We start from the raw sequence: 26,156 nt of genomic DNA, 5'->3' as shown, positions 1-26,156 counted from the left end.
AATTTCGTCCAAAAAAAATCGTTTTTTTGGATGACAAATAAAGCTATCTTGAATCGTGAATCAATGGGCGAGAATTGTTGAAATATTTGATGATTCACTCCCTTTATAAACAATATTAGTACCAATAAGCAACCTTTGTTTAGGATTGATGAATACTAACTTTCCCCTAACTCTCAGTCCGAAGAAGGGTCTCTACCCGAAACGTCACCTATTCCTAATCTCCAGAGATTGCTCCATTTTTTTGTGTCTATCTTCGGTTTAAACCAGCATCTGCAGTTCCTTCACACATATATCTTCTGCTCCACTGCGGAATCTCCTCAAGGTATGCTTACTTTGAAGTTTTCCTATTTTCTCTGATGAGTTCTGCACCATCCTTTCTCTCTGCACCCCCTCTGTGATTCCTCCTGCTCTCCGACCAGATTTTAATCCAGACTCAGAATCATTTGTTCTATATCTCCCTATATCACCGTCTATATCTCTCAAAACAGAAGATAATGGTGAAAGGTTACTTCTCGGATTGGGGACCTGTGACTAATGGTGTGCCTCAGGGTTTGGTGCTGGTCCCATCTCCTTGTCATCTTTATCAATAATTTGTATGAGAACGTACAAGGCAAGATTAGCAAGTTTGCAGAAGATACAAAAGTACGTGGTATTGCAGATAGTGAAGATGACTGTCAAAAATCACAGCAAGATCATGATCAGTTGGCCAGGTGAGCTGTGGAATGGTTGGAATTTAATACAGAGAATTTTGGGAAGTCTAACATGGATAGGACCCACACAGTGAATGGTAGGGATCTAAAAGTGCAGATGTTGTCAAGTTGGAACGGGTACGGAGAAGATTTACACGAATGTCGCCATGGGATGAGGGTCTGAGCTATAGGAAGATGGAGAGCAGGCTTGGATTCTTTTCCTTGGAGCGCAGGAGAATGAGGGGTGATCTTATTGAGGTATCCAAAATTATGAGAGGAATAGATTGGGTAGATGCACAGAATCTCCGTGCCCAGAATGGCAGAATCGAGAACCTAAGTTTCAGGTGAGGGACTTAAAGGGAGGTAATGTTTTCACACAAAGGGTGGTGGGTGTGTGGAACAAGCTGCCAGAAGAGGTAGTTGAGGCAGGGACTATAACGACTTTCAAGAAACAATTAGACAGACATATGGATACGATAGATTTAGAGGGATATGGGCCAAACACAGGCATGTGGGACTAGTGTAGATGGGACACTTTGGTTGGTGTGGGAAAGTTGGGCCGAGGGGCCTGTTTCCACGCTGTATGACTCTATGACCTTGCTGGTTTCAAGCACAGAATTAATTATATGGTAAGAACATGTTGTTTGCATGGATTGGTTTGGTTTGCCTGCAGCTATATTAGTAAGATGGGGTGAGAGAGACACAAGAAAAAAGGAGAGGACAAACAAACTAAAGAAGGACGACACAAAGAGCTGGAGTAATTAGCAGATCAGGCAGCAACTCCAGAAGTTCCAGGTCAGGGGCCTTATTCAGACCCAAAATATCGCTCATCCACATCTTCCAGAGATGTTGCTGACTCACCGAGTTACTCCAGCACTTGGTTTTATTTTTAACCAGCATCTGCAGTACTTTGTTTCTAACCTAAAGAAGGATGTATACTGGTACCTCAGTTAACATACAGCATGTGTTTTCAGGCAAAGTGTATTAATGGAATTGGAGCTATGAGGGTGCTATTATACTATTTGCACAGAAATACGTTACTAACACTATATCAGAATACTGGTAGGAACTGTGCCACAGTTCAGAGTAGAGTGGCTGCTCTGGGGACTGGACTTGGGTGGCTGGTGAGAGCAGCACGGATCCTTGTGTTGACACTCCTGCCCCACTCATTATTAGCCCACCAAAGAAGGGTTCCAACCCAAAATGTCACCTACTCCTTTTCTCCAGGGATGCTCTCTGACCCTTTCAGTCACTCCAGCATTTTCTGTCTACCTTTGGTCTAAACCAGCATCTACAGTTCATTCCTGCACATTTTGTCTCATCCATGACAATCATGTTGTTTGCCTGAGTTATATTCTCATTTGGCAACTTTTGGCACATAATTCCCTAAACCTTTCCTATCCCTGCACTTGTCTAAATGTCTTTTAAACATTGCAATTGTACCAGCCTCCATAACTTACTCTTGCAGTTTATTCTACAAGTCCAGTACTCTCTTTATGGTAAACCTGCCCTTTGGATCCCCTCTCACTTTAACCCTATGCTCTCTAATTTTAGATTCTTCTACCCTGGGAAAAAGACTATGACTATTCACCTTATTTATGCCTTTCATGATTTTATACTGCTGTATGATTACCCCTCAGACTCCACCGGACAGGAAAAAAAGCCCATCTATCTATCTCTGCTGGTTAGCAAAACCACCCAGTCCCAGCAACATCCTTGTGAATCAGCAAATCTTTACTCTAAATGTGTTTCCACCAATGTCTTCCACTGTTGTTACATGATATCCTTATTCTTGTACTCAATGTCCTCACAGATAACAAGTGTCCCAAATGCCTTCTGCAGCCCCTGTCTGCTTGTGTCACCACTTTCAGAGAAGTATGTATTTGTACCCCTACATTTCACTGTTTTATAATACTCACCGGGGCCCTGTCATTTAATGTGCATGTTCTACTCTGGTTTAGATGAGAAAACGGGATAAGACCGTCTTGGTCATCTCTTCAAACTGAATTTGTAGACATGATGTCCCACATACAAAGCCATATTCTCTCTAATAAATATTTTCAAATCCAAATGCAGGTAGATCCTGTCCATCAGCCCCAGTAAAATTCCCAACAGAGATGTTAGGCCTACTGACCTACAGTTCCCCCAGGCTTGCACTTGCAACACTTAAATAAACACACAACATTAGCCACCCATGAGACTTCCAGTACCTCATTGTGTTTAAACCCCTCCACGTTAGAGTCCTCGACCCGTAAATTGATACCAGCCCATCAGCTCGCCATGTCCATGGCAACCATCCACTACCCATCTATATTCATCTCATTTACCAACATTTGGTCCATAGCCTTTAATACTGTGATCCAAGTGCTCTGCCAGATACTTTTCAGATGTTGTGTCTCTGCCTCCATAGTCCTCTCAGAAACAAAATCTTAAACTCCAACCACCCTCTTGGTGAACAACCTTTTCATAGAAACATAGAAAATAGGTGCAGGAGTGGACCATTCGGCCCTTCGAGCCAGCACTGTCATTCCCTCTGTAACTCCCTGGTCCATTTGTCCTTCCCACCCAAACCACCCCCTCCCCAGGTACTTTCCCCTGCAACCGTAGGAGATGCAACACCTGTCCCTTTACCTCCCCCCTCGACTCCATCCAAGGACCCAAACAGTCTTTCCAGGAGAGGCAGAGGTTCACCTGTACCTCCTCCAACCTCATCTATTGTATCCGCTGCTCCAGATGTCAACTTCTCTACATCGGCGAGACCAAGCGCAGGCTCGGCAATCGTTTTGCTCAACACCTCCGCTCAGTCCGCCTTAACCTACCTGATCTCCCGATGGCTCAGCACTTCCAACGCCCACTCACATTCCCAATCTGACCTTTCGGTCCTGGGCTCCCTCCATTGTCAGAGGGAGGCCCGGCCCCAGCACAAATTGGAGGAACAGCACCTCATATTACGCTTGGGCAGTTTACACCTCAGCGGTATGAACATTGACTTCTCTAACTTCATGTAGTTCCTCTTTCCCTCTCTATCCCCTCCCAATTTTCCCACTAGTCTTCCTGACTCCGACTGCATCCTATATTTGTCCCGCCCCTTCCCCTGGCATCAGTCTGAAGAAGGGTCTCGACCGAAACGTCACCCATTCCTTCCTTTAGAACGGAGATGAGGAAGAACTTTTTCAGTCAGAGAGTGGTGAAGGTGTGGAATTCTCTGCCTCAGAAGGCAGTGGAGGCCAGTTCGTTGGATGCTTTCAAGAGAGAGCTGGATAGAGCTCTTAAGGATAGCGGAGTGAGGGGGTATGGGGAGAAGGCAGGAACGGGGTACTGATTGAGAGTGATCAGCCATGATCGCATTGAATGGCGGTGCTGGCTCGAAGGGCTGAATGGCCTACTCCTGCACCTATTGTCTATTGTCCAGAGATGCTGCCCGACCCGCTGAGTTACTCCAGCATTTTGTGTCGACCTTCGATTTATTCCAGCATCTGCAGTTTTTTTCCTACACATATTGACAGTTCAATATGTGTAGGGTCTCGACCCGAAACGTCACCCATTCCTTCTCTCCCGAGATGCTGCCTGACCTGCTGAGTTACTCCAGCATTTTGTGAATAAATACCTTCGACAGTTCAACATATCGCTGTCGGGTCATCCCGAAAGATGGCAGGCCCTGTTTTTCCACGCTAGTTGTTCTTCCAACAATAAATACACGCACTTTTGTTCCTGTTTACCGTAATTTTACTCACCACTGCACAATGCCGACGATGATCGGTAACCGCCAACTCCACCTCGACACTCTGAACTAACCGGTGTCTTTACTTCGTCGTATTCCAATCTCCGGCGCGGTTTTACATCATTTACCTCGCCTGTAACGACGCGTAGAATAGTTTAGGTCAATCTTAAATATAACTTGGCTTTTGGACAAAAAAAGTAAACTATCGTCTGTCGAAAGGGCAATTCCGTTCTTAGTTCTTACAGCAAGGGAGATCGAGAACATTCACTCGCCGTAATTCCCGTTTCGGGGGATCATGAATCGAGCGCCTCCATTATGCGGTGACGCGATTACGATGGAAGCGCGATGACGTCGCGTTCCGTGGCCCCGGGACGTTCCGTGCGGTGACGCGATTACGCCGGAGGCGCGATGACGTCGCGTTCCGTGGCCTGGCCCAGGGACTCTGCTCGCACTTGTGGTGACGCAGTTCGTTTGAACATCTCGGTGATTTTCGGCCGGATCGGGCCGTGTGACGCCGGGCAAGTGGGGACAAACCTCCCTTTTTTTTTGCGGACAGTTTTTATTTTTACTTTTGTGATTTTCTTTTTGGCCGTGAGCGTCGAGTCCGTTTTTGTGTGCGGTTAAAGCCATCGGATTGACAGACGACGTGTAAACAAACGCGTTCTGTCCCCGTCCCCCCCACCACCGTTTGCTCTCGCCGGCTGAGGCTGAGCCCTTGCCGAACGTGCTCTGGAGCTGGAAACCAAAAGGATGGGCGACGGATGTCAACAACAAATCGGGCCGAATCCCAAGGTCGAAAACGAGGCTAAAATTTTCTACTGTAAGGTGCGCATAAAGATGCCGAAATTGTGCAAACATGGCCACGCAGCGACAGAGCCAGGGGACCACGCCACGGGATCTCACCACTAATGTCCAGTAATAGGAGCACAATTCGGCCCATCAAGTATACTCCGCCATCCAATCATGGCTGATCTATTTCTCCCACCTAACCCCAGTCATCTCCCCATAGCCACATCTTCACCGCTTTCCGCAGAGACCGTTTCCTCCGCAACTCCCTGGTTAACTCGTCCCTTCCCACCCACCTCCCCAGGCCAGGAGGACCTTCCCCAGCAACCACAGGAAATACAACACCTGTCCCGATACCTCCTCCCTCGACTCCGTCCAAGGACCCCGACCGTCCTTTCAGATGAAGCAGCGATTCACTTGCACCTCATCTAGTGTGACCACTGTTCCAGGTGTGGACTCCTATATATCTGCGAGACCAAGCACTGGCTTGACGACCTCCGCTCAGTCCGCCTAGGCCTACGTACGTGATCTCATGGTTGGTCAACACTTTAACACCCTGTCCCATTTCCATACTGACCTTTATTCACAAAATGCTGGAGTAACTCAGCAGGTCAGGCAGCATCTCGGGAGAGAAGGAATGGGTGACGTTTCGGGTCGAGACCCTTCTTCAGAGATGCTGCCTGACCTGCTGAGTTACTCCAGCATTTTGTGAATAAATCGATTTGTACCAGCATCTGCAGTTATTTTCTTATCCATACTGACCTTTCTGTCCTGGGCCTCTTCCACTGTCCAACACAAATTGGTGGAACTGCACATCATATTTCGCTTGAGCAGCTTACAATCCAGTGGTATATTGACTTTTCTAACTTAAGTAACCCTTGCTTTCCCTCTCTTTCTCTATCCCTCCCCTATCATAGTTCTCCAACCATTCTGACTGTTTTCCTGATTTGATTTTACATTGTATGCCTTGTTAGCGCCCAACAATGATCTATTCAACATTTTCCTTGAACCTCATCCCCGTTCATCTTTCATTTTCACACCTTCCCCTTCGAAATCTCGTTTCCCTCTCCCCTGACTCTCAGTCTGAAGGAGGGTTTCGATCTGAAACGTCACCCATTCCTTCTATCCAGAGACATAGCTTTGGACCTGCAAGGCCTGTCTTAAGATTCGGCACAGTAGGTTCTGGGCCCATTGCTATTTGTCATAGAAACATAGAAAATAGGTGCAGGAGTAGGCCATTCATCCCTTCGAGCCTGCACCGCCATTCAATATGATCATGGCTGATCATCCAGCTTAGTAGCCTGTACCTGCCTTCTCTCCATACCCCCTGATCCCTTTAGCAAAAAGGGCCACATCTAACTCCCTCTTAAATATAGCCAATGAACTGGCCTCAACTACCTTCTGTGGCAGAGAATTCCACAGACTCACCACTCTCTGTGTGAAGAAATGTTTTCTCATCTTGGTCCTAAAAGACTTCCCCCTTATCCTTAAGCTGTGACCCCTGGTTCTGGACTCCCCCAACATCGGGAACAATCTTCCCGCATCTAGCCTCTCCAACCCCTTAAGAATTTTATATGTTTCTATAAGATCCCCCCTCAGTCTTCTAAATTCCAGCGAGTACAAGCCCAGTCTATCCAGTCTTTCCTCATATGCAAGTCCCGTCATCCCAGGGATTAATCTGGTGAACCTTCTCTGTACTCCCTCTAAGGCAAGAACGTCTTTCCTCAGGTTAGGAGACCAAAACTGCACACAATACTCCAGGTGCGGTCTCACCAAGGCCCTGTACAACTGCAGCAGAACCTCCCTGCTCCTAAACTCAAATCCTCTTACTATGAATGCCAACATACCATTCGCTTTCTTCACTGCCTGCTGCACCTGCATGCTTGCTTTCAATGACTGGTGCACCATGACACCCAGGTCACGTTGCATCTCCCCTTCTCCCAATCGGTCACCATTCAGGTAATACTCTGCTTTCCTGTTCTTGCCGCCAAAGTGGATAACCTCACATTTAAGTAACCTGACATAATCTAAGTCAATGATTTGGTTGATAACGTACAAGCATGTTTCATAAGTTTGTAGATGACACTAACATAGGTGGTATCGTAGACCATGAAGATAGTTAACAAGAATTATAATCAGGATCTTGATTAGCCGGGCAAGTGAGCAGAGGTGTTACATTTTGGGAAGTCAAACTTAAGTCAAACATAAGTATAGAACTTGGGGCCTTATTTTACAATTGTACAAGACCTGTGGAGGTTTCACAACTAGCAATGGCCACAGACCATAAGGTATCTCAGAAAAATGAAAAGAGGGAGTTTGAAAGTGGTGTACGTAGTGTTAAAGCAGCAGAGACCTCGGGAAAACGTGTACACATCTTTGACAATGCAAGTTCACTAGGCTGTTCCAAAAGTTAACGAGTAGTATTTTTAGTTTTATTAATAATAGAACCTTAATATAAAAATACAAAGATGTCGTGCTTTCGAAGATTTGGGGTTAGTCAATTTTGATACTACATATTAGAAAGAGTAGCAAAGCCTTGGATGTCGATTTGTTAAAATTCTGAAGAGGAAATGCAAAAGACTCCGGATGTAAAAATGTATTAGAATTCTAGCAGGGATTAGTTAAAATTATAATGAGAGTCTGGTGAAACAAAATGTCTTCCTATGAATAATGATTGAGTAAATTTAATGGCAATGCCTCACATAGCAAAGGCTGGCAAATAGCTCTGTAATCAGATAGAGATTTAATTGATTTGGGGGAGATTTCAGGCAGTGAAAGATCTAATTTTTACATGCTGTGTTGTGATCTCGAATCGTGAATATTTGTATAGAAATTGTTTCCAAACTTTTTGACCTGAGGGTTATCCATTGAATGGCACTGTTCGAGCATTTCATGCTTAAATACCTTAGATCTGTATTTTAATTTTAGATCTGCGATGTTCATTGTTCATCGGAATTAAATCTTAAGATGCATTTTACTGGTATGAAGCACGGAAAGGTAAGTAACAAAGATGAAAACTTGAATATATACCTTAGAATCTATTATACATTGTACCTAAATTGATTGCAATTTGTTTTGCTCTATCTGAAGTGTAATACTAACTTAATGGCATGGAATCATAAGTCTGAGACAAGGTGTTATTTTATTTTGTGCGCTTATGGTTTAATATAGAAAGTAATAGGTTTGCTAATTCTAAGTGCTGTTCATGGTACTTGAAACAATGGAGCGTTTGCTTCTTTATTTACTTTTATTTATGAAGATAATTTACAGTTTTTTATTTATGTTGGGGCATACGTTTAACCTCTATTGCTGAGGCTCTCTGGCATCCTTTTTTCTTGTTCTGAAAATTAAATTGTTATTGCAAAATTATCTTTTGAAATGGCCATGTCTAGGTTATCACAGATTAGAGACCAGTGAGTTCGCTAATAAAATAAGAATCATTTGAACATTTCATCACCTAAATCTAACCACTGACACGTGGTAACAATGAACTGTTATAATTGATCAATAAACACTTTCAAAATCAAAGTTGTGCATTGTGAATGAAGCTAAAGAATTTGGTCTCAGTTTGATACTCGTTGGAAAAGATCTCTTACCACCATCAAGTTGAATGCTTCATGGTAAAAAAATAACTTTGCAGTCCCTTTTGACAGAGCTGAAAGGTGCAAGCTAACCTGGGATTCTTGTTGGAAGTAAAATCTTTGTGAATACTATATTGTTACTTTATTGTCACAGTAGAAACAACGAACTGGGTGCTATCAAATTTCTTAAGACTGGAAACACCAACACATCTGTCCGAATGGTCTCGACCTGGAACGTCGCCCATTCCTTCTCTCCTGAGATGCTGCCTGACCTGCTGAGTTACTCCAACATTTTGTGAATAAATACCTTCGATTTGTACCAGCATCTGCAGTTATTTTCTAACACATCTGTTAGTTGAAGCTCTTTTTTTTTTTTAACTGCCATAATCCTCCACAATAAAACCTGCATTTTAACCAAGGAAGCAAAATCATGACATATTATTCTTATGCAGAAACTTACAGGTCTCAATCACGAGACATGAATCGCTTCACATGAAATTCACTTCTACTAATGGTAGGTACACAATAATATTAAACTACTGTAATATTTTACCAGTCTTAAGAACCAAGGAACTGCAGATACTGGTTTACACAAAAGGACACAAAGTGCAAAAGGACACAAAGTGCTGGAGTAAATTTGCAGATGATACAAAGCTGGGTGGTAGTGTGAACTGTGAGGAAGATGCTATGAGGTTGCAGGGTGACTTGGACAGGTTGTGTGAGTGGGTGGATGCATGGCAGATGCAGTTTAATGTGGATAAGTGTGAGGTTATCCACTTTGGTGGTAAGAATAGGAAGGCAGAGTATTATCTGAATGGTGTCAAGTTAGGAACAGGGGACGTACAACGAGATCTGGGTGTCCTAGTGCATCAGTCACTGAAAGGAAGCATGCAGGTACAGCAGGCAGTGAAGAAAGCCAATGGAATGTTGGCCTTCATAACAAGAGGAGTTGAGTATAGGAGCAAAGAGGTCCTTCTGCAGTTGTACAGGGCCCTAGTGGGAGACCGCACCTGGAGTACTGTGTGCAGTTTTGGTCTCCAAATTTGAGGAAGGATATTCTTGCTATTGAGGGCGTGCAGCGTAGGTTTACTGGGTTAATTCCCGGAATGGCGGGACTATCATATGTTGAAAGACTGGAGCGACTAGGCTGGTATACACTGGAATTTAGAAGGATGAGAGGAGATCTTATCAAAACGTATAAGATTATTAAGGGGTTGGACACGTTAGAGGCAGGAAACATGTTCCCAATGTTGGGGGAGTCCAGAACAAGGGGCCACAGTTTAAGAATAAGGGGTAGGCCATTTACAACTGAGATGAGGAAAAACTTTTTCAGTCAGAGAGTTGTGAATCTGTGGAATTCTCTGCCTCAGAAGGCAGTGGAGGCCAATTCTCTGAATGCATTCAAGAGAGAGCTGGATAGAGCTCTTAAGGATAGCGGAGTCAGGGGGTATGGGGAGAAGGCAGGAACGGGGTACTGATTGAGAATGATCAGCCATGATCACATTGAATGGCGGTGCTGGCTCGAAGGGCTGAATGGCCGCCTCCTGCACCTATTGTCTATTGACGTCAGGCAGCATCTCTGGAGAACGTGGATAAGAGACATTTCAGGTCGGGACCTTCAGACTGGAGTTGGGTGGACAAGGGCCAGAGGGAAAGAAAACAAAAGGCTGTGAAATAAGGAGAGAGGATGCACGAGACATGTAGTCAGAGGAAGGGATATCAGGAGGGCAAGCAAAATAGTGGGAGAAATGGATGCAAATCCAGGTTGGGCACAGGGAAACGAGGGGTTGTTGTTGGTTAGTTGCCTATAATTAGAGAATTCAATGTTCATTTCATTGGGTTATGAGTACCCAAGCAGAATATGAGGAGCTGTTTGTGTGTGACCACACTCTGGCTATGGAGGAGGCACAAGACAAAGGTCCAAGACATTTGGTGGATCACTAAATTTGCAATGTTTGTCGTGTTTCAAAGTTTTTATTCAGGCACAATGGTTGTACAGTATCAGAGCAAAGCATTAAAAGATCTGCAGATCTAAGAGCTGAACATATCATAACTAACAAAGTTTTTTAAAAATGGAATTACAACTACAAGACTGAACACGACTAACAGACAAAAGATGCTGGCCATTTAACTAAATACTTTCAAACAGAACACACTGCTGAAAAACATGCTTCTTTATCTATTTAGGATGATTACGATGTGTACCTTACTACCATGAAGAGATTATTGTTCACAACTCTGTCTAGGCTCTATTCACAAAATGCTGGAGTAAGCATCTGCAGTTATTTTCTTATACTATCTGTCTAGGCTCTTATCAGTTGTAACCTTGAGTTGACAAGTTGTTCTTTGTCACAGTTCAGCATACCTGTTTTCAAGCAATTAACTTTTTTTTAGTTTAAGCAATAAACTAATCTCATCAAATCTCTACTACCCCCTATAGTCCCTGCTTCAATTCTTCGTTCAATACCAGCGAGAATGAATCTCCAAAATAAGAATTTTAAGGAAAAGTAGCACAAGCACACATCATTAGATATCTTTAATGATCTCCATATTTTAGAGACAGCTTCCGATAGACCTAACAAATCTACGTTTGTCTAATTATGAATCCATTTTGTGGTGAGAGGAGGGACATCTAGAAGCCTGGAGGGATGAAATGTTAGCGGGTGTGTCTACCGTTTGCAATAATATTTAATAAGCCGTAAAAGACAACACAAACTAAAAAAGATAAAAATAAACAAGATCAAGCTGTGAGCTATGAAGGTTCCCAAAGAACCCAGCCAGTAACCTCACTCAACCAGGTGAAGGGAGGAGGCTGCTTGAGCATATCTACATGTTTTTGTAGTTATGCAGAATATATGTGAACTATTCCACTCAGGTCAAAACACAAGTATTTCCCTTCCCTGCCAGGATAAAGTCGATTTTTTTTTTTGATTCTGAAGACCACCCATGTGGTCTAGTTTGTCATTTATGTTGGCCATAGAATGGGCTGTGTCATTGGTCACCTTCACAAGCACAGAATGCCAGTACATCTGGGTATTGTGTAGAGTTTTGGTCTCCTAATTTGAGGAAGGACATCCTTGCAATTGAGGCAGTGCAGCGCAGGTTCACGAGATTGATCCCTGGGATGGCGGGACTGTCATGAGGAAAGATTGAAAAGACTAGGCTTGTATTCACTGGAGTTTAGAAGGATGAGAGGGGATCTTATAGAGACATACAAAATTATAAAAGGACTGGACAAGCTAGATGCAGGAAAAATGTTCCTAATGTTGGGGAAGTCCAGAACCAGGGGCCACAGTCTTAGAATAAAGGGGAGGCCATTTAAAACTGAGGTGAGAAGTAACTTTTTCACCCAGAGAGTTGTGAATTTGTGGAATTCTCTGCCACAGAGGGCAAGTGGAGGCCAGGTCACTGGATGAATTTAAGAGAGAGTTAGATAGAGCACTGGGGGCTAGTGGAATCAAGGGATATGGGGAGAAGTTGGGCACAGGTTACTGATTGTGGATGATCAGCCATGATCCCAATGAATGGCGGTGCTGGCTCGAAGGGCCAAATGGCCTCCTTCTGCACCTATTTTCAATGTTTCTATGTACAGTTGTCCAATACTGAGGAATCAAGATTGTGAAGAATCTCGACATTCGTGAGATCGCATCATTATCGGGTGAGGTGGAATAACGGATCTAAGGCAACTCATACCCCAAATAGCAGGATCTTGTCCAAAGATTGGGTATCCAAGGATAAGCCTTGTGGCCACATGTGAAATATGTACCATTGTCGGAGGTGAATGATTTTATGAGAAAGGAGAACTATGACGTTGAAAAGTCTCCAATTGGTGCGGTTGTGAAATCCTATACCATAATTATATAGATTACCCTCAGAGATGTTAAAATAATGGGAGCAAATGCTCTTCCCTACCTGGTCACCTCCTTTCTGTGTTCTAACAAAGCATAGTACCCTCCTGATGTTTTAGTGATGGTTAAAAATGGGGAAGGCAAACTGGTTGTATTTGGGCTCATACCACCACGGAGAAAGCTGCTAAAGGATAAAATGTTGCAGCATGCGTGGTCAGAAGCATCTGAAAAGGACCTTCCCACTTAGAACCCAATATTTAAAAATATATATTCTTAACATAGACCCGTACGCCTGGAACTATGTTGTGGCCTCCTTCTGGTGGGTTACCCCAAGAAGCCAATTCCTGTTGGGAGGCGGAACAGATAGCTTTTGTCAGGCTTGCACAATATTCTGAAAGAGCATCACTCATAAGATGACAATCAGCTTTCTGCAAGTCTAAGGTTGGGTGACAACAGTGGTGCAGTGGTAGAATTGCAGCCTTACAGCTGCAGAAACCCAGGTTCATATTTCATATTTTCATATTTCAGATACAGCGCGGAAACAGGCCTTTTCGGCCCACCATGTCCGCACCGCCCAGCGATCCCCGCACATTAACACTATCCTACACCCACTAGGGACAATTTTTACATTTAACCCAGTCAATTAACCTACATACCTGTATGTCTTTGGAGTGTGGGAGGAAACCGAAGAACTCGGAGAAAACCCACGCGGGTCACGGGGAGAACGTACAAACTCCGTACAGTACAGCACCCGTAGTCAGGATCGAACCTGAGTCTCCGGCGCTGCATTCGCTGTAAGGCAGCAACTCTACCGCTGCGCCACCGTGGCCACTTCGGTCAGTGCTGTCTGTATGGAATTGGTACGCTTTCCCTGTGACTGCATGGGTTTTCGCCGGGTGCTCTGGTTTCCTCCCACACTCTAAAGACATACAGGTTTGTGGGTTAAATGGCTTCTGTAAATTATCCCTAGTGTGTAGGATAATAATAATATATTCCTTTATTCGTCCCACACCGGGGAAATTTACATAGTGCTAGTGTACAGGATGATTGCTGGTTGGCACAGACTCATGGGCCAAATGGCCTGTTTCCACACTGTATCTAAAGTCTAAGGTTCCTGCCATTGATATCAACTTGCCAGTGATAACTTCAAAGCGATCAGACCTGTTGTTTGATTAGGTATGGCCCCAATACTACTTAAGACAATGGACAAGTCCTGTGCCCTGACATTCCCTCTTGGTGATATTTAGTTGGGCAATCCTTAATTGTGTGATTCATGTGTTCAGCCAGTCCAGAAGACTGCAGATGATGAGCACTATGTAAATCCCAGGTAATATTCAGGAGTCTGCACACTTCCTTAAACTGTACTGGTAAAGTGTGTGCCCTGACGAGAGTCAGCGGTAGAGGGGATACTCCACTGCCAGCTAAAGTCTTTACACAGCACTTTAGCAGTGTTTGAGGCTGTATCCAGTCTGGATGGGTCTAAAATCTGTCAAAAATGCACAAATCATCAGACTCCCCATGGCACTTCGGAAGGGAAATATAGTCAACATGTAAATTCTGGAAAAGCCATGCTGGGGCAGGAGTTCATAATGGGGGCAGGGCCAAAATTGGTCCTGTTTTGGACATCTGTTAAGCCACACCGGTGAAATAGACCTGCTGACCATATTTTCAGAATCCATGACCCCACCAGCTTATTTGGAACCGGGATACCATTTATAACGAAATCAGATGGCCACAGGATTGAATTTGGTGAGCCAAATCAGGCATTAATCCTTGTGGAGCAACTGGCCATCTTTGTGACTCCATAAGCCATCGAGGCGCACTTTAACAAATTCAATCCAAGTCCACTTTTCTCGACCAGTTGTCTTGCATTTCTTTCAAGTCTCAACCTATATCTGGATTCTCAATCTTGTAGAGTCAGTATGGGAAAGTAAAGAGGCAGCTTTCTGAGCCGCTTGGTCAGCCATTGTGTTTAAATAGCCCTCGAGAGTATCATCTTTTTTATGTGCCTTGCATTTAAGAAAAGCAACTTCTTGTGGTAGGCAAATAGCTTCCAGAACATGCTGTACTTCCTTCCCATTTTGGATAGGCTGCTGTTCGGATAGACAATGCTGTGAGGTAAGCTCTTTTCCACCACACCTGTGCAAAGTTGTGGACAACTGCAAAGGTATATCTGGAATCGGTGGATGTTAGCTGTTCTTCCTTCTGCTACCCGACATGCTTCGTCTAATGCTCATAATTCTGTATTAAATGCCCGCTGGTAGCAACCTTTTGCCATTATCTCATGCTGACTTGTAATTGCCTATCTTGCTTTTTGGACACCATTGTCCACAAAGGAAGAGCCATTAGTATGGAGAATCAAGTCCAGATTTTCCAGCGCTTTCTCTGCTGCTAGGCTGAATTCTTCTATTTCTTCCAAAATTTCAACAGTCATGACCCCCCTCCCTCCCCCCATTGCTTCTCGCCAATCGTGATCATAGTTGAGGGTTTGACTGAACTAGCATGGGTAATGCAGAGGTATGTGGCTTCCATTACTGCCGTCCATCTTGTCCGACAAGCAGCGGTCAGACTGTGAGACTGTTCATGGAGAGCAAAATGTGCACTGAGTGAGGGCACTTAACAGTTAATTTCTGATACAGCTCCAGACTTATTGTCATGACAGTACGGCAAGTAGCTTCAGCACCTCGCAGACAGTTTCTGAGTGAGAGCTGCTGTCATATATCCATCTTTCTTGTGGACAAGGTAAAAGGTTTTTCATTATCAGGAAACTGGTGTGGAGCGAAAGACTTCCTTAAGGGAAATGAATGCGTCAATAATGGAGATCCTTTCTCCTGATGCCCGTTTTCCTTTCAAGAAGTCATTTTGAGGCTGTGCCGACTGAGTTTATGCATCAATCCACTGCCAATTAAAGTTGCATGGGCCTAGAAAGGACCTATGTTCCTGGATAGGAATGGGCTGTTTCACCTCTTGGGTAGCAGCAATCCGATCCTTGATAAGTTCCCTCTTCCACTGGGAGATTTTTTGTCCCAGGTAAATAACTTCTTGTGCAATTTTGGCTTTGGCGAGGCTGGCTTTGTAGCCCTTAGAGTAGAGGTAATCAAAGAGTTGGTGGAGATCCCATTCATGCTGCTCCTCAGTCACTGAAGCAAGAAGAATATCATCCTAATGCATGATGGTGGATTGGATAGGGGGTAAGTCCCATAGTTGGGTCTGTAATGCCATGTGGAAGACCTTGGGCAACTGTGGAATCCCTGCGGAAGTCGAGTCCAGGTATATTGCTGTTGGTTTACTATGAAAGCTGCACCTCTGGAGCCAATTGCACTAACCAAAATCTGTTGGGCATGTCACCATTATTCTGATGTAAGCGCATAAATGATTGTTAACTGACTCTTGTGATCAATACACTGATTTGCTTTCTGAAAGCCGATGGTCAATTGCCAGGTGCATTAGGTTTCCAACTGGCCGTACTGGGCTGTTAGAACAATGCATTTTAGCAAGAGCATCCCTTTCTTTCATATGTTGAAAGACTGGAGCGACTAGGTTTGTATACACTGGAATTTAGAAGGATGAGAGGGGATCTTATCGAAACGTATAAGATTATTAAGGGGTTGGACATGTTAGAGGCAGGAAACATGTTCCCAATGTTGGGGGAGTCCAGAACCAGGGGCCACAGTTTAAGAATAAGGGGTAGGCCATTTAGAACAGAGATGAGGAAAAACTTTTTTAATCAGAGAGTTGTGAATCTGTTGAATTCTCTGCTTCAGAGAGCAGTGGAGGCCAATTCTCTGAATTCATTCAAGAGAGAGCTAGATAGAGCTCTTAAGGATAGCGGAGTCAGGGGGTATGGGGAGAAAGCAGGAACGGGGTACTGATTGAGAATGATCAGCCATGATCACATTGAATGGCGGTGCTGGCTCGAAGGGCTGAATGGGCTACTCCTGCACCTATTGTCTATTGCTCTATCACAGGCAAAATGTCGGTGATGGCCACGACACTAACACGGTACTGTTTAGTGCACCAATGGGTTCTCCCAGTAAACATTGCTGGCTTCATTTGCAAAAGGCCGCACTCATTTTTCTTCCTGGCCCAAATTGGACCGTACTACAATTCCTCCGTAGCCTCCAAATAAACCAAACAATCCATCCATTCTCAAAATGCAGTGAAGAATTCAACTGAGCAAGGAGGTCCATTCCGAGGAATGCTTGCTGTACGGGTCCCACCCATTCTGGTACTAGCGATTCGTGAGGACTAAAGTAAACTGTCAAGTAAAATGTAGTTTGTCAATGCCTGTTCAGTAAAAAATAGCAGGGAGTATTGTTTACCCAATACATTGTACTGCTATTTAGTACCACACTGCCTTCTAAGCTTCAATTGAGTAAGTAAGTCTGTTTAGCATCGAGCAATTATGCTGATGTAAGCGCATAAATGATTGTAGTGGGTTCTGCCGTTAACTGACCCTTGTGATCAATACACTGATTTACTTTCTGAAAGCCGATGGTCAATTGGCAGGTGCATTTGGTTTCCAACTGGCCATACTGGGCTGTTAGAACAATGCGTTTTAGCAAGAGCATCCCTTTCTTTCAACTGCTCTATCACAGGCAAAATGTTGGTGATGGCCACGACACTAACAGGGTACTGTTTAGTGCACCAATGGGTTCTCCCAGTAAACATTGCTGGCTTCATTTGCAAAAGGCCGCACTCATTTTACTTCCTGGCCCAAATTGGACCGTACGACAATTCCTCCTTAGCCTCCAAATAAACCAAACCATCCATTCTCAAAATGCAGTGAAGAGTTCAACTGAGCAAGGAGGTCCATTCCGAGGAATGCTTGCTGTTCGGGTCCCACCCATACTGGTACTAGCGATTCGTGAGGACTACAGTAAACTGTCAAGTAAAATGTAGGTTGTCAATGCCTGGTCAGTAAAAAATAGCAGGGAATATTGTTTACCCAACACATTGCACTGCTATATAGTACCACACTGCCTTCTAAGCTTCAATTGTGTAAGTAATTGTTTAGCATCGAGCAATTAACAATTCTCAATCTGTTAAATGTGCTTTAATTGTTATTAAAATACAGTAAAATCCCTAATGTTAGTAATTACTAATGCTAGTAATTTTACTGAATCAGTTTTCTGAAATACAAAAGTCCATTTTCTGGACACTTAAAAAATTAATATTCTTGTTTTATTTTCTGCTGTGGTCTGAAAAATAAAAGGCTCATTTAAAATTTTGCAGAATATATCCAGAATGGTTACTTTTCCTATGTAGAAGAAATGAAATGATTCCTTCTGGAGAAAAAGGCAATCTGCAAATATCATTATTAATGAAATCTTTCAGTTTTGTGTCCCAACAGAAGCACTGCTAATTTTCTTTCTATTCATTTTTTCGATGGTTCATCTCAAACTTCGTATGACAGAATGTGGAAGCCCTTAAAAATGGTAAGTACTGCAAGACTCTTGAAGAATCTTGTTATCTTCTTTTCAGACACTATGGAATGTCTGGTTCTCTTAAACTTCATTATAAACTGAATGACACACCCGGACAAGTTAACTTTCAGTTGAAAATGCAGTGGTGTATCTTGCCATTTAGAGTAACTGAACATTTATGTTTCAGTTTACATCTGAGCCACAAGGTAGACTTATAGTTCCAAACTTTACTCCTTATCCCAATCTTATCCAAGTTTGGGAAAAGAAACAATGTTATACTTTGGTTTTTCATCCAATTATTCTTTTTACTCTTTTAATTGAAATTATTACCGCAGCCTTGCTTTAAAGTTTTTATCCCTCTCTTCCACCTTCAGTTTAAGAGTACTGATGGTGAAGGGAAATAAATCATTTTTTAAAAACTTGGTTCTATTCAATGCTGAAATAACATTCTATGTCACCAGTGTAAGTGATACAGCAAGCTGTGGTTTTGCACACTGGTTCAAAATACAACACCACCACTATCACAGGTATTGTGAATTTTGGTCACTAATTTCTATCTGGACTTAATACCAAATTTAAGTCCATGGGATACTATTAAAATGAAATGAAGTCACTTCTGTTACCAGAAGTGCTGGGAAATGCTGTGACATAAACTTCACCCACATTTCTTAAATGTTTATGCGTTGATGTAACATTTTTCAGGGCTTTAAAATAAACTAGACCAAGTGGACCCGATGGGCCCAGTCCTCGTAGCGGGGGACAGGGAAGGGGAGAGGGTGCCACTCACTGCGTCGCCAGCGCTGCAGCCAGTGTGGCCGTGGACCCAAAGCCTCTGGTATTGGTCAAGGACCCTCACCCCCTCCCAATGCCCCTTATCCCCCTCCTCCCCCCACTCCATCTCTCCCGAACCAACCTCGACTCCTCTCCCCCCTACTCCCCTCACCCCCAATCTCACACTCCCCCACTCTCCCCATCCACTCCCCTCCCCCCATTCCCCCTCCTCCACCCCCCCCCTCAACCTGGGCATCAGTCAGATCCCCCTTCCCTGCAAGAGATTAATATATATTGAAAGATATACAATATATCATTTTACATTCTTACATTAATATATTTTAAGTATTATTATATTATTATTACCCTGTGTGTATGTGTACGTTGGGGTTGTAATCCGGTGATTGTCCGGTGCTCTGGGGTCAGGCGGGAGCTGGGACTATAACTCCCGGCGTGCAGCGCAACAGCAGGAGGTGCACACAAGATGGTGGAGCGGGAGGTTGAGAAGAAGGAGAGCAGCCGCCATTTTTGTTGGAGTCGTTGAAGCGGGCGCTGGAGGAGACGCAGGAAGAGGAGAAGAAGCTGCCCACTGGGGTTGTAGTCGGTGATGGTCCAGGGCACTGGGAACAATGAGACGCTGGGTTGGGGACCATCCTCCTGCTGGGAATCTCCCCCGGGGCCGGGTGCGGGCGAGAGGGGTTAGGAAAGGGGAGAGGGAGCCGCTCATCCCGGCCCCGGGCAGCCATCGCGGTGGGCAGCAGCAGGAGAGTGGCCGTCCTGTCAGCGGCCATCTTCTTTCGCCTTCTCTCTGCCGCACGCTGCACCACGGGAGGAAAGTCAGGCGCGAGGCACGCCCGTCCCAGCATTTTTCAGGGCTTAAAAATAAATATATGTCCAGTTGCGAATACATAAAATTCACTTATCAATGACAGATGTTAAGTTGTTAAGTAGTGTCCTTTTCTTGATGGTGCCTTCTATTGGGAGAAGAAAAAACTCCCAAAGTGCACAAGAACATGGGCAGAGCGTGTGCTCTATTCATAATAAAGTAGGTCGCTTATAACATTTTGAATACCATGAATGGTAAAGTTCAGCAAGAATTATCTTGCTGTCAAAATAGTCACTGACCATGGTCAAGTTTTAACTACTGGCTCATAGAGCCTTCTAATGAAGTAGAGGCGTTGGTGTGCTTAGGCATTGCTTCAATATGGGTGGTCCAGGAGAAGTTGTTGGTGATATTGACTCCTAGGAATTTGAAGCTTTCAACCATCTCTACTTCGGCACCCTCGTTGCAAACTAGGGTATGTGTACCGCTTCAGTTCCTGAAGTCGATCACTATCTCCTTTGTCTTGCTGACATTGAGAGATAGGTTGTTGTCACTGCACCAGATGATAAGGTTCTCAATCTCCTTCCAGTACTCCATCTCATTAATATTTGATATCCAGCCCACAATGGTAGTGTCGTCTGTGAATTTGTAAATTGAATTAGATTTATACATGGCTGCACATTCGTGGGTGGACAAGGGGGCTGAAAATGCATCCTTGTGGAGCACCAGTGTTGAGTTGACGTTATCATCAATCCACGCTGATTGAGGTCCATTCATGTGGAAGTCAAAGATCCAGTTGCAATGGAGGCCCAGGTCTTGAAGTCTGGCAATCAGTTTGGAGGGGAAGATTGTGTTGAACAGTGAGTCGTAATTGATGAATAGCAGCCTGATGTACAGGTTCCTAGTATGCAGTGGTACAGAACAGGGTGGTGAGCCAGTGACATGGCATCTGCTGGTGATCTGTTGTGGTGCCAGATAAATTGAAGTGGATCCAGGACATTTCTGAGGCAGATTATCATGCATTATGGTGTACGTGTGTACTCTCAAACAAACGTCACTGAGGCAGATCACCATGCTCTTTGGCAACGGTACAATGGATGTCCTTTGAAGCAGGTTGGAATCTCAAACTGTAGAAATGAGAGGTTGAAGATGTCCTTGAATAATCCAACCAGTTGTTCTACACGGGTCTTTAGCTCTGAGAGTCATACAGTGTAGAAACATGGTGGCTCGTGGTTGAGCTAGTTCTGAGGCAGGAGTTGATACCTGCTATAACCAACTTCTCGATGCGTTGCATTATGGTGTACGTGTGTACTACCATAACGTCACTGAGGCAGATCATCATGCTCTGACAACGGTACAATGGATGCCCTTTGAAGCAGGTTGGAATCTTAAACTGCAGAGGTTGAAGATGTCCTTGAATAATCTAAACTGTTCCACACGGGTCTTTAGCTCTGAGAGTCATAGGATCATACAGTGTAGAAACATGGCTAGCGGTAGAGCTAGTGTATTACAGTGCCAGAGACCTGTGTTTGACCCTGACCATGGATGCCTGTCTGTACGGAGTTTGTACGCTCGCATTGTGACCTGTGTGGGTTTTCTCCAAGATTTTTGGTTTCCTCCCACACTCCAAAGACGTACAAGTTTGTACATTAATTGGCTTGGTATAAATGTACATTATCCCTAGTGTGTGTAGGATAGTGTCAGTGTGCGGGGATCGCTGGTCGACGCGGACTCGATGGGCCGAAGGGCTTGTTTCCGAGCTTTAAACTAAACTAAACAGACCCTTTGGCCCAACATGCATCTACACTAGTCCCAACTGCCTGCATTTGGCCCAAATCCCTCTACATTTATCCAATCTATGTACCTGCCAAAATGTTTCTCAAACGTTGTAATAGCACCTGCCTCAACTATCTCCTTCAGTTTGTTCCATATACCTACCACCCCCTGTGGGGGAAAAAGTTGCCCCATGTTTAATGATGACTCATAAATTTCCAGCCAGGACACCTGTAATTTCCTCTCTAGCTTCCCACAACATGGATATAACTGATCCCCCTTGGATATAACTGATCAGGCCCGGGTGATTTCTCTACATTCATATGCGTTAGGGCTTTCTGCACCTCATCGACAGTAACACTGACTCTCAAGACACATCCCTTGACTACCCCAAGGTATAGGTATGCAAACTAGACTGGATGCTTTGTGTGCATTTGCCCTCATGAAGGATGCTCTGACAATGGCCTCAGAGACTGAGATCGCAGGGTCATCAGATGTTATAGGACCTTGTGTTGGTTTGTCATTGTTGATCCTTTCAAATCACACATAGAAGGACTCGAGATCATCCAAAAATAGTGCGCTATTACCACTTATGCTGCTTGGTTTTGTCTCATCAAAATCAGTCAAAGCTACTTTCTGAAGGTCATGCATTAATCTTCTGCCAGGACCTCTTGATAAAATGACGTAGTATATGTCTGGCAGGGATTAAGATTTCCTTCTCCTATGAGTAATCTGCTGACACTTCGCATGAAGGATTAAACATAAGAGATTGCTTGGCTGAAGCACCAAATTATATTCTTTATACATTTAGGATGTCAGGCTTTCAGACAAGGAAAGTGAGATAATTGTTGTGTCAGGATTAACCCTCTGAAACAATGACATGTATTTGCACATTCATTGACATTTTGCATCATGTGCTTAAATGTAGTATTTTCTCGAACAGTTATTAACTCAAATGGAATATTTATTCTATACTTAAAGGCTATGCCGCTATATCCTAGCCAGCAGCTGAATGTGATAATATAAGTCACTTTGCTGGAGGGAATGGCATTCCCATTTTGTTGCTTGGTCTATACTGTATGTCGAAGCCACAATTGGTAATTGATTGCTATTCCTCAATTTTTTCCTGAATTTACCAGATTATGATACAGTATGAATGGAAGAAGAATTCGGGGGGTAGTTGAAGAGATATGGATGATGAATAGTTGCTGAATAAGATATAGTGGAGGAATGGGACTAATAGGAATGCTTTGAGGGTAGTATAGACTCAGTAGTCACCACCCATGTTGGAAGGAAATATGAGGGAAAATTGCGAGTTTCCTCTTTTCATGAATGTAAATATATTTAGATGTTCTGCCCAGCCAATTGAATTTTGCACCAACTAGCAACGTAAAGTAAATTACTTCAATTTAATCCATTAGTGCTTTGAAACAGTTGTGAGAAAGATGATGCTTGAATTGTAAGTTATGGCCTCCAGCATCCTTTTGGGTTATTCCTAAATTAATAACCATTAATCTTTGCCCTGGTCCTCATTATAAACCTCTCATTCAAGAGATTTCAGTGTCACTCCACTCCACTCTCATTCAGTGTCACTCCACTGAAATCCTGCATAATTCTATGTCCAGGTGTATGGTTGAAAATGTGTTGATTTTGTTTTAAATAAACTTGGAGCTCTAAGCCTTGCATTTACGCGATCCATAAATTGGCCAAACAAGGTATTTTTTAAAAAACTTTCATTTTCACCTTGAATATCCAGTGAATATTACATGAGAAAGAATTAAATAGCATGCTTTCTAGCTATCACATGTAGTATAGGCCACTGAAAAGGTTATAAAATACAAGTCCATTCCTAAATTATTTTCAGTAGTTCAGAAAATGTGCTAAATAAATTACTCAATGCACTTTTTGCCACCAAACAATCTGTCTGTCTGTCTGTTTATCGTATATATATATATCTCTGATATTTTGGAATTTGAGATTTGGTTGTGCACATGTGGACCTACAGCCAAAACGGTAAACCATAGCACCACAATTTTAGCACCACCTTAATCACCACTATTTATAACAAGTTTTATTTAAATTGGTCTTATATTTTTTTAAGATTTTAAAGTTTCAAAATTTCAATTCTAATTTCATTTCTAACCAAATTCTTCAAAGTGCTCTGCGTATGACGTCACCGTAGGGCACGCACGACCTCTCACCTCACTCGCTCAAACAAGATGGATGCCATTAGTGGGACCGCCCGCCCATGGTCAATGCCTCCCCTCTCCTCTCTCCCCACTCTCCCACACCCGGGGGACACTCCGAGCAGGAGGGACATGGTCGGACTGATGGTCCACTGATCCTTCCCTTCCGTCCCTTCAACCCACGGCGTCCTCTAGTCCCCGCCCAGGTCCAGCGCCCGCACCATTATCGCAACACAAGCACCAGCGGACACTTCTTCACCTCCTCCTTCAGCGGCCGATTCCACCGACGGCTCCGTTGCGACTCCAGAAAAATGGCGGCCACTTTCCTCCTCCTCACGCTCCGCCATCTTGTGCGCGCTTCCCGCCGCCGGCCTCCAGTAATCCCAACTCGGCCGGGCCGCAGCATCGCTGTCCGCCTCCCACCTCTGCCAGGTCCCATCGTCGCCCGCCTCGAGTAGTCCCAGCTTGGCCAGGCTGCCGACGCGCTGCCCGGCTCAAGTAGTCCGGTGCTCCCTCCTCCCTGCACGCACGGCTAGTGGTAAGTGGCTTTCGCCACCAACGCGTCCACGGAGGGGAGTGGGCGTGGGGGCCGAGTGGGTGGAGGGGAGCGTGGGGGTAGGAAGGGAGTGGGTGGGGGGGGAGGGGAAGGGGGGGTGGGGGAGGGGAAGGGGGGGTGGGGGGGGAAGGGGGGGTGGGGGAGGGGAGGGGGGGTGGGGGAGGGGAGAGTGGGGGAAAGGGCGGGTAAGGGCGGGTGGTGGGGAAAGTGGGGGTGGAGAGATGGTGGGGGGGGAGGAGGGCGGGGTGGGGTGGGGAGGAGGGAAGAGTGGGGAGGAAACAGAAACAGAAAATAGGTGCAGGAGTAGGCCATTCGGCCCATCGAGCCTGCACCGCCATTCAATATGATCATGGCTGATCATCCAGCTCAGTAACCTGTACCTGCCTTCTCTCCATACCCCCTGATCCCTTTAGCCACAAGGGCCACATCTAACTCCCTCTTAAATAAAGCCAATGAACTGGCCTCAACTACCTTCTGTGGCAGAGAATTCCACAGACTCACCACTCTGTGTGAAGAAATGTTTTCTCATTTCGGTCCTAAAAGACTTCCCCCTTATCCTTAAGCTGTGACCCCTGGTCTGGACTTCCCCAACATCGGGAACAATCTTCCCGCATCTAGCCTCCAACCCCTTAAGAATTTTATATGTTTCAATAAGATCCCCCCTCAGTCTTCTAAATTCCAGCGAGTATAAGCCTAGTTTATCCAGTCTTTCTTCATATGAAAGTCCTGCCATCCCAGGGATCAATCTGATGAACCTTCTCTGTACTCCCTCTAAGGCTGGAATGTCTTTCCTCAGATTAGGAGACCAAAACTGTACACAATACTCCAGGTGCGGTCTCACCAAGGCCCTGTACAACTGCAGCAGAACCTCCCTGCTCCTATACTCAAATCCTCTTGCTATGAATGCTAACATACCATTCGCTTTCTTCACTGCCTGCTGTACCTGCACGCTTGCTTTCAATGACTGGTGCACCATGACACCCAGGTCACGTTGCATCTCCCCTTTTCCTAATTGGCCACCATTCAGGTAATACTCTGCTTTCCTGTTCTTGCCGCCAAAGTGGATAACCTCACATTTATCCACATTATATTGCATCTGCCATGCATTTGCCCACCCTCCTAATCTATCCAAGTCACTCTGCAGACTCCTAGCATCCTCTTCACAGCTAACACTGCCATCCAGCTTCGTGTCATCCGCAAACTTAGAGATATTGCATTCAATTCCCTCGTCCAAATCATTAATATATATTGTAAATAACTGGGGTCCCAGCACTGAGCCTTGCGGTACCCCACTAGTCACTGCCTGCCATTCCTAAAAGGACCCGTTTATTCCTACTCTTTGCTTCCTGTCCGCCAACCAATTCTCTATCCACCTCAACACTGAACCCCCAATACCGTGTGCTTTAAGTTTGTACCCCAATGTTTGTAGGAGGGTTGATGGGGGACATCGGGTGAGGGGTGGTGGTGGGGGAAGGAGGACAGTGGGGGTCAGGGGAGAGTGGGGGTGGGGAAGGGGGAGGGGGGGTGGAGCAGGAGGGGGATGGTGGTGGGAGGAAAGATTGGGGGTGGGGAGGATGGAAGATTGTGGTGGGGGCGAGAGTGGGGTGGGGACGGGAATAGGGGTGGGGAGGGGGGAATGGGGGTGGAAGCAGGGCTGGTGGGGGTGGGTGTAGGGGAGGGGCAAGTGGGGGTGGGGTAGGGTGGATGGAATGGGTTAGTGGGGGGAGGAGGGGGGATAAGGGGGATTGAGAGGAGGGCTTGAGGGTGCTACACCAATACAGGAGAGGTTTTGGGTCCAGGGCTCACTCAGTGACACCCTCTCCGCTTCCCTGTCCCCCTCTATGAGGAATGGGCCCAACGGGTCCACTTGGTCTAGTATATATATATCTTACTAAAACTCTGTTTGTTTGTGTGTATGTGTCCACCATAACTTTTTTGCTTCGCACAGCCAAAATGGTACACCATAGCGCCACAATTTTTGGCCCACGTTACTCAC

At 44.8% G+C, this 26,156-nt stretch overlaps 2 protein-coding genes across 9 annotated transcripts in view; one reads left to right on the top strand and one right to left on the bottom strand.

Moving 5' to 3' along the window:
* The window catches only part of LOC144606894 (uncharacterized), a 65,011-nt gene extending 59,352 nt beyond the window's left edge, over window positions 1–5,659 (bottom strand). The window contains exons 1-2 of one of the 6 annotated variants that reach the window (XM_078423383.1): window positions 5,554–5,659; window positions 4,424–4,543 (exon numbers count right to left, since the gene is read on the bottom strand). The gene's annotated coding sequence lies outside the window, so the exon portion shown is untranslated. Of the gene's footprint in view, window positions 1–4,423; window positions 4,801–5,541 lie in introns of those variants that run through there. The other 5 variants (XM_078423375.1, XM_078423366.1, XR_013549001.1 and 2 more) reach the window with 5 other exon arrangements.
* LOC144606873 (uncharacterized) overlaps window positions 4,769–26,156 on the top strand; it is a 78,502-nt gene continuing 57,114 nt past the window's right edge. Inside the window, exons 1-3 of one of the 3 annotated variants that reach the window (XM_078423337.1) lie at window positions 4,769–5,235; window positions 8,125–8,193; window positions 18,042–18,063. In XM_078423337.1, the coding sequence (XP_078279463.1) occupies window positions 5,161–5,235; window positions 8,125–8,193; window positions 18,042–18,063 (166 nt within the window). In that variant the 5' untranslated portion in view covers window positions 4,769–5,160. The remainder of the gene's footprint in view (window positions 5,236–8,124; window positions 8,194–18,041; window positions 18,064–26,156) is intronic. The other 2 variants (XM_078423328.1, XM_078423346.1) reach the window with 2 other exon arrangements.

This window comes from Rhinoraja longicauda, chromosome 2, assembly GCF_053455715.1.
Source record: "Rhinoraja longicauda isolate Sanriku21f chromosome 2, sRhiLon1.1, whole genome shotgun sequence".
In the NCBI taxonomy this organism is placed as follows: Eukaryota; Metazoa; Chordata; class Chondrichthyes; order Rajiformes; family Arhynchobatidae; genus Rhinoraja; species Rhinoraja longicauda.
Note: the sequence above shows the minus strand (reverse complement) of the source record. Positions and strands in the feature narration are given on the sequence as shown.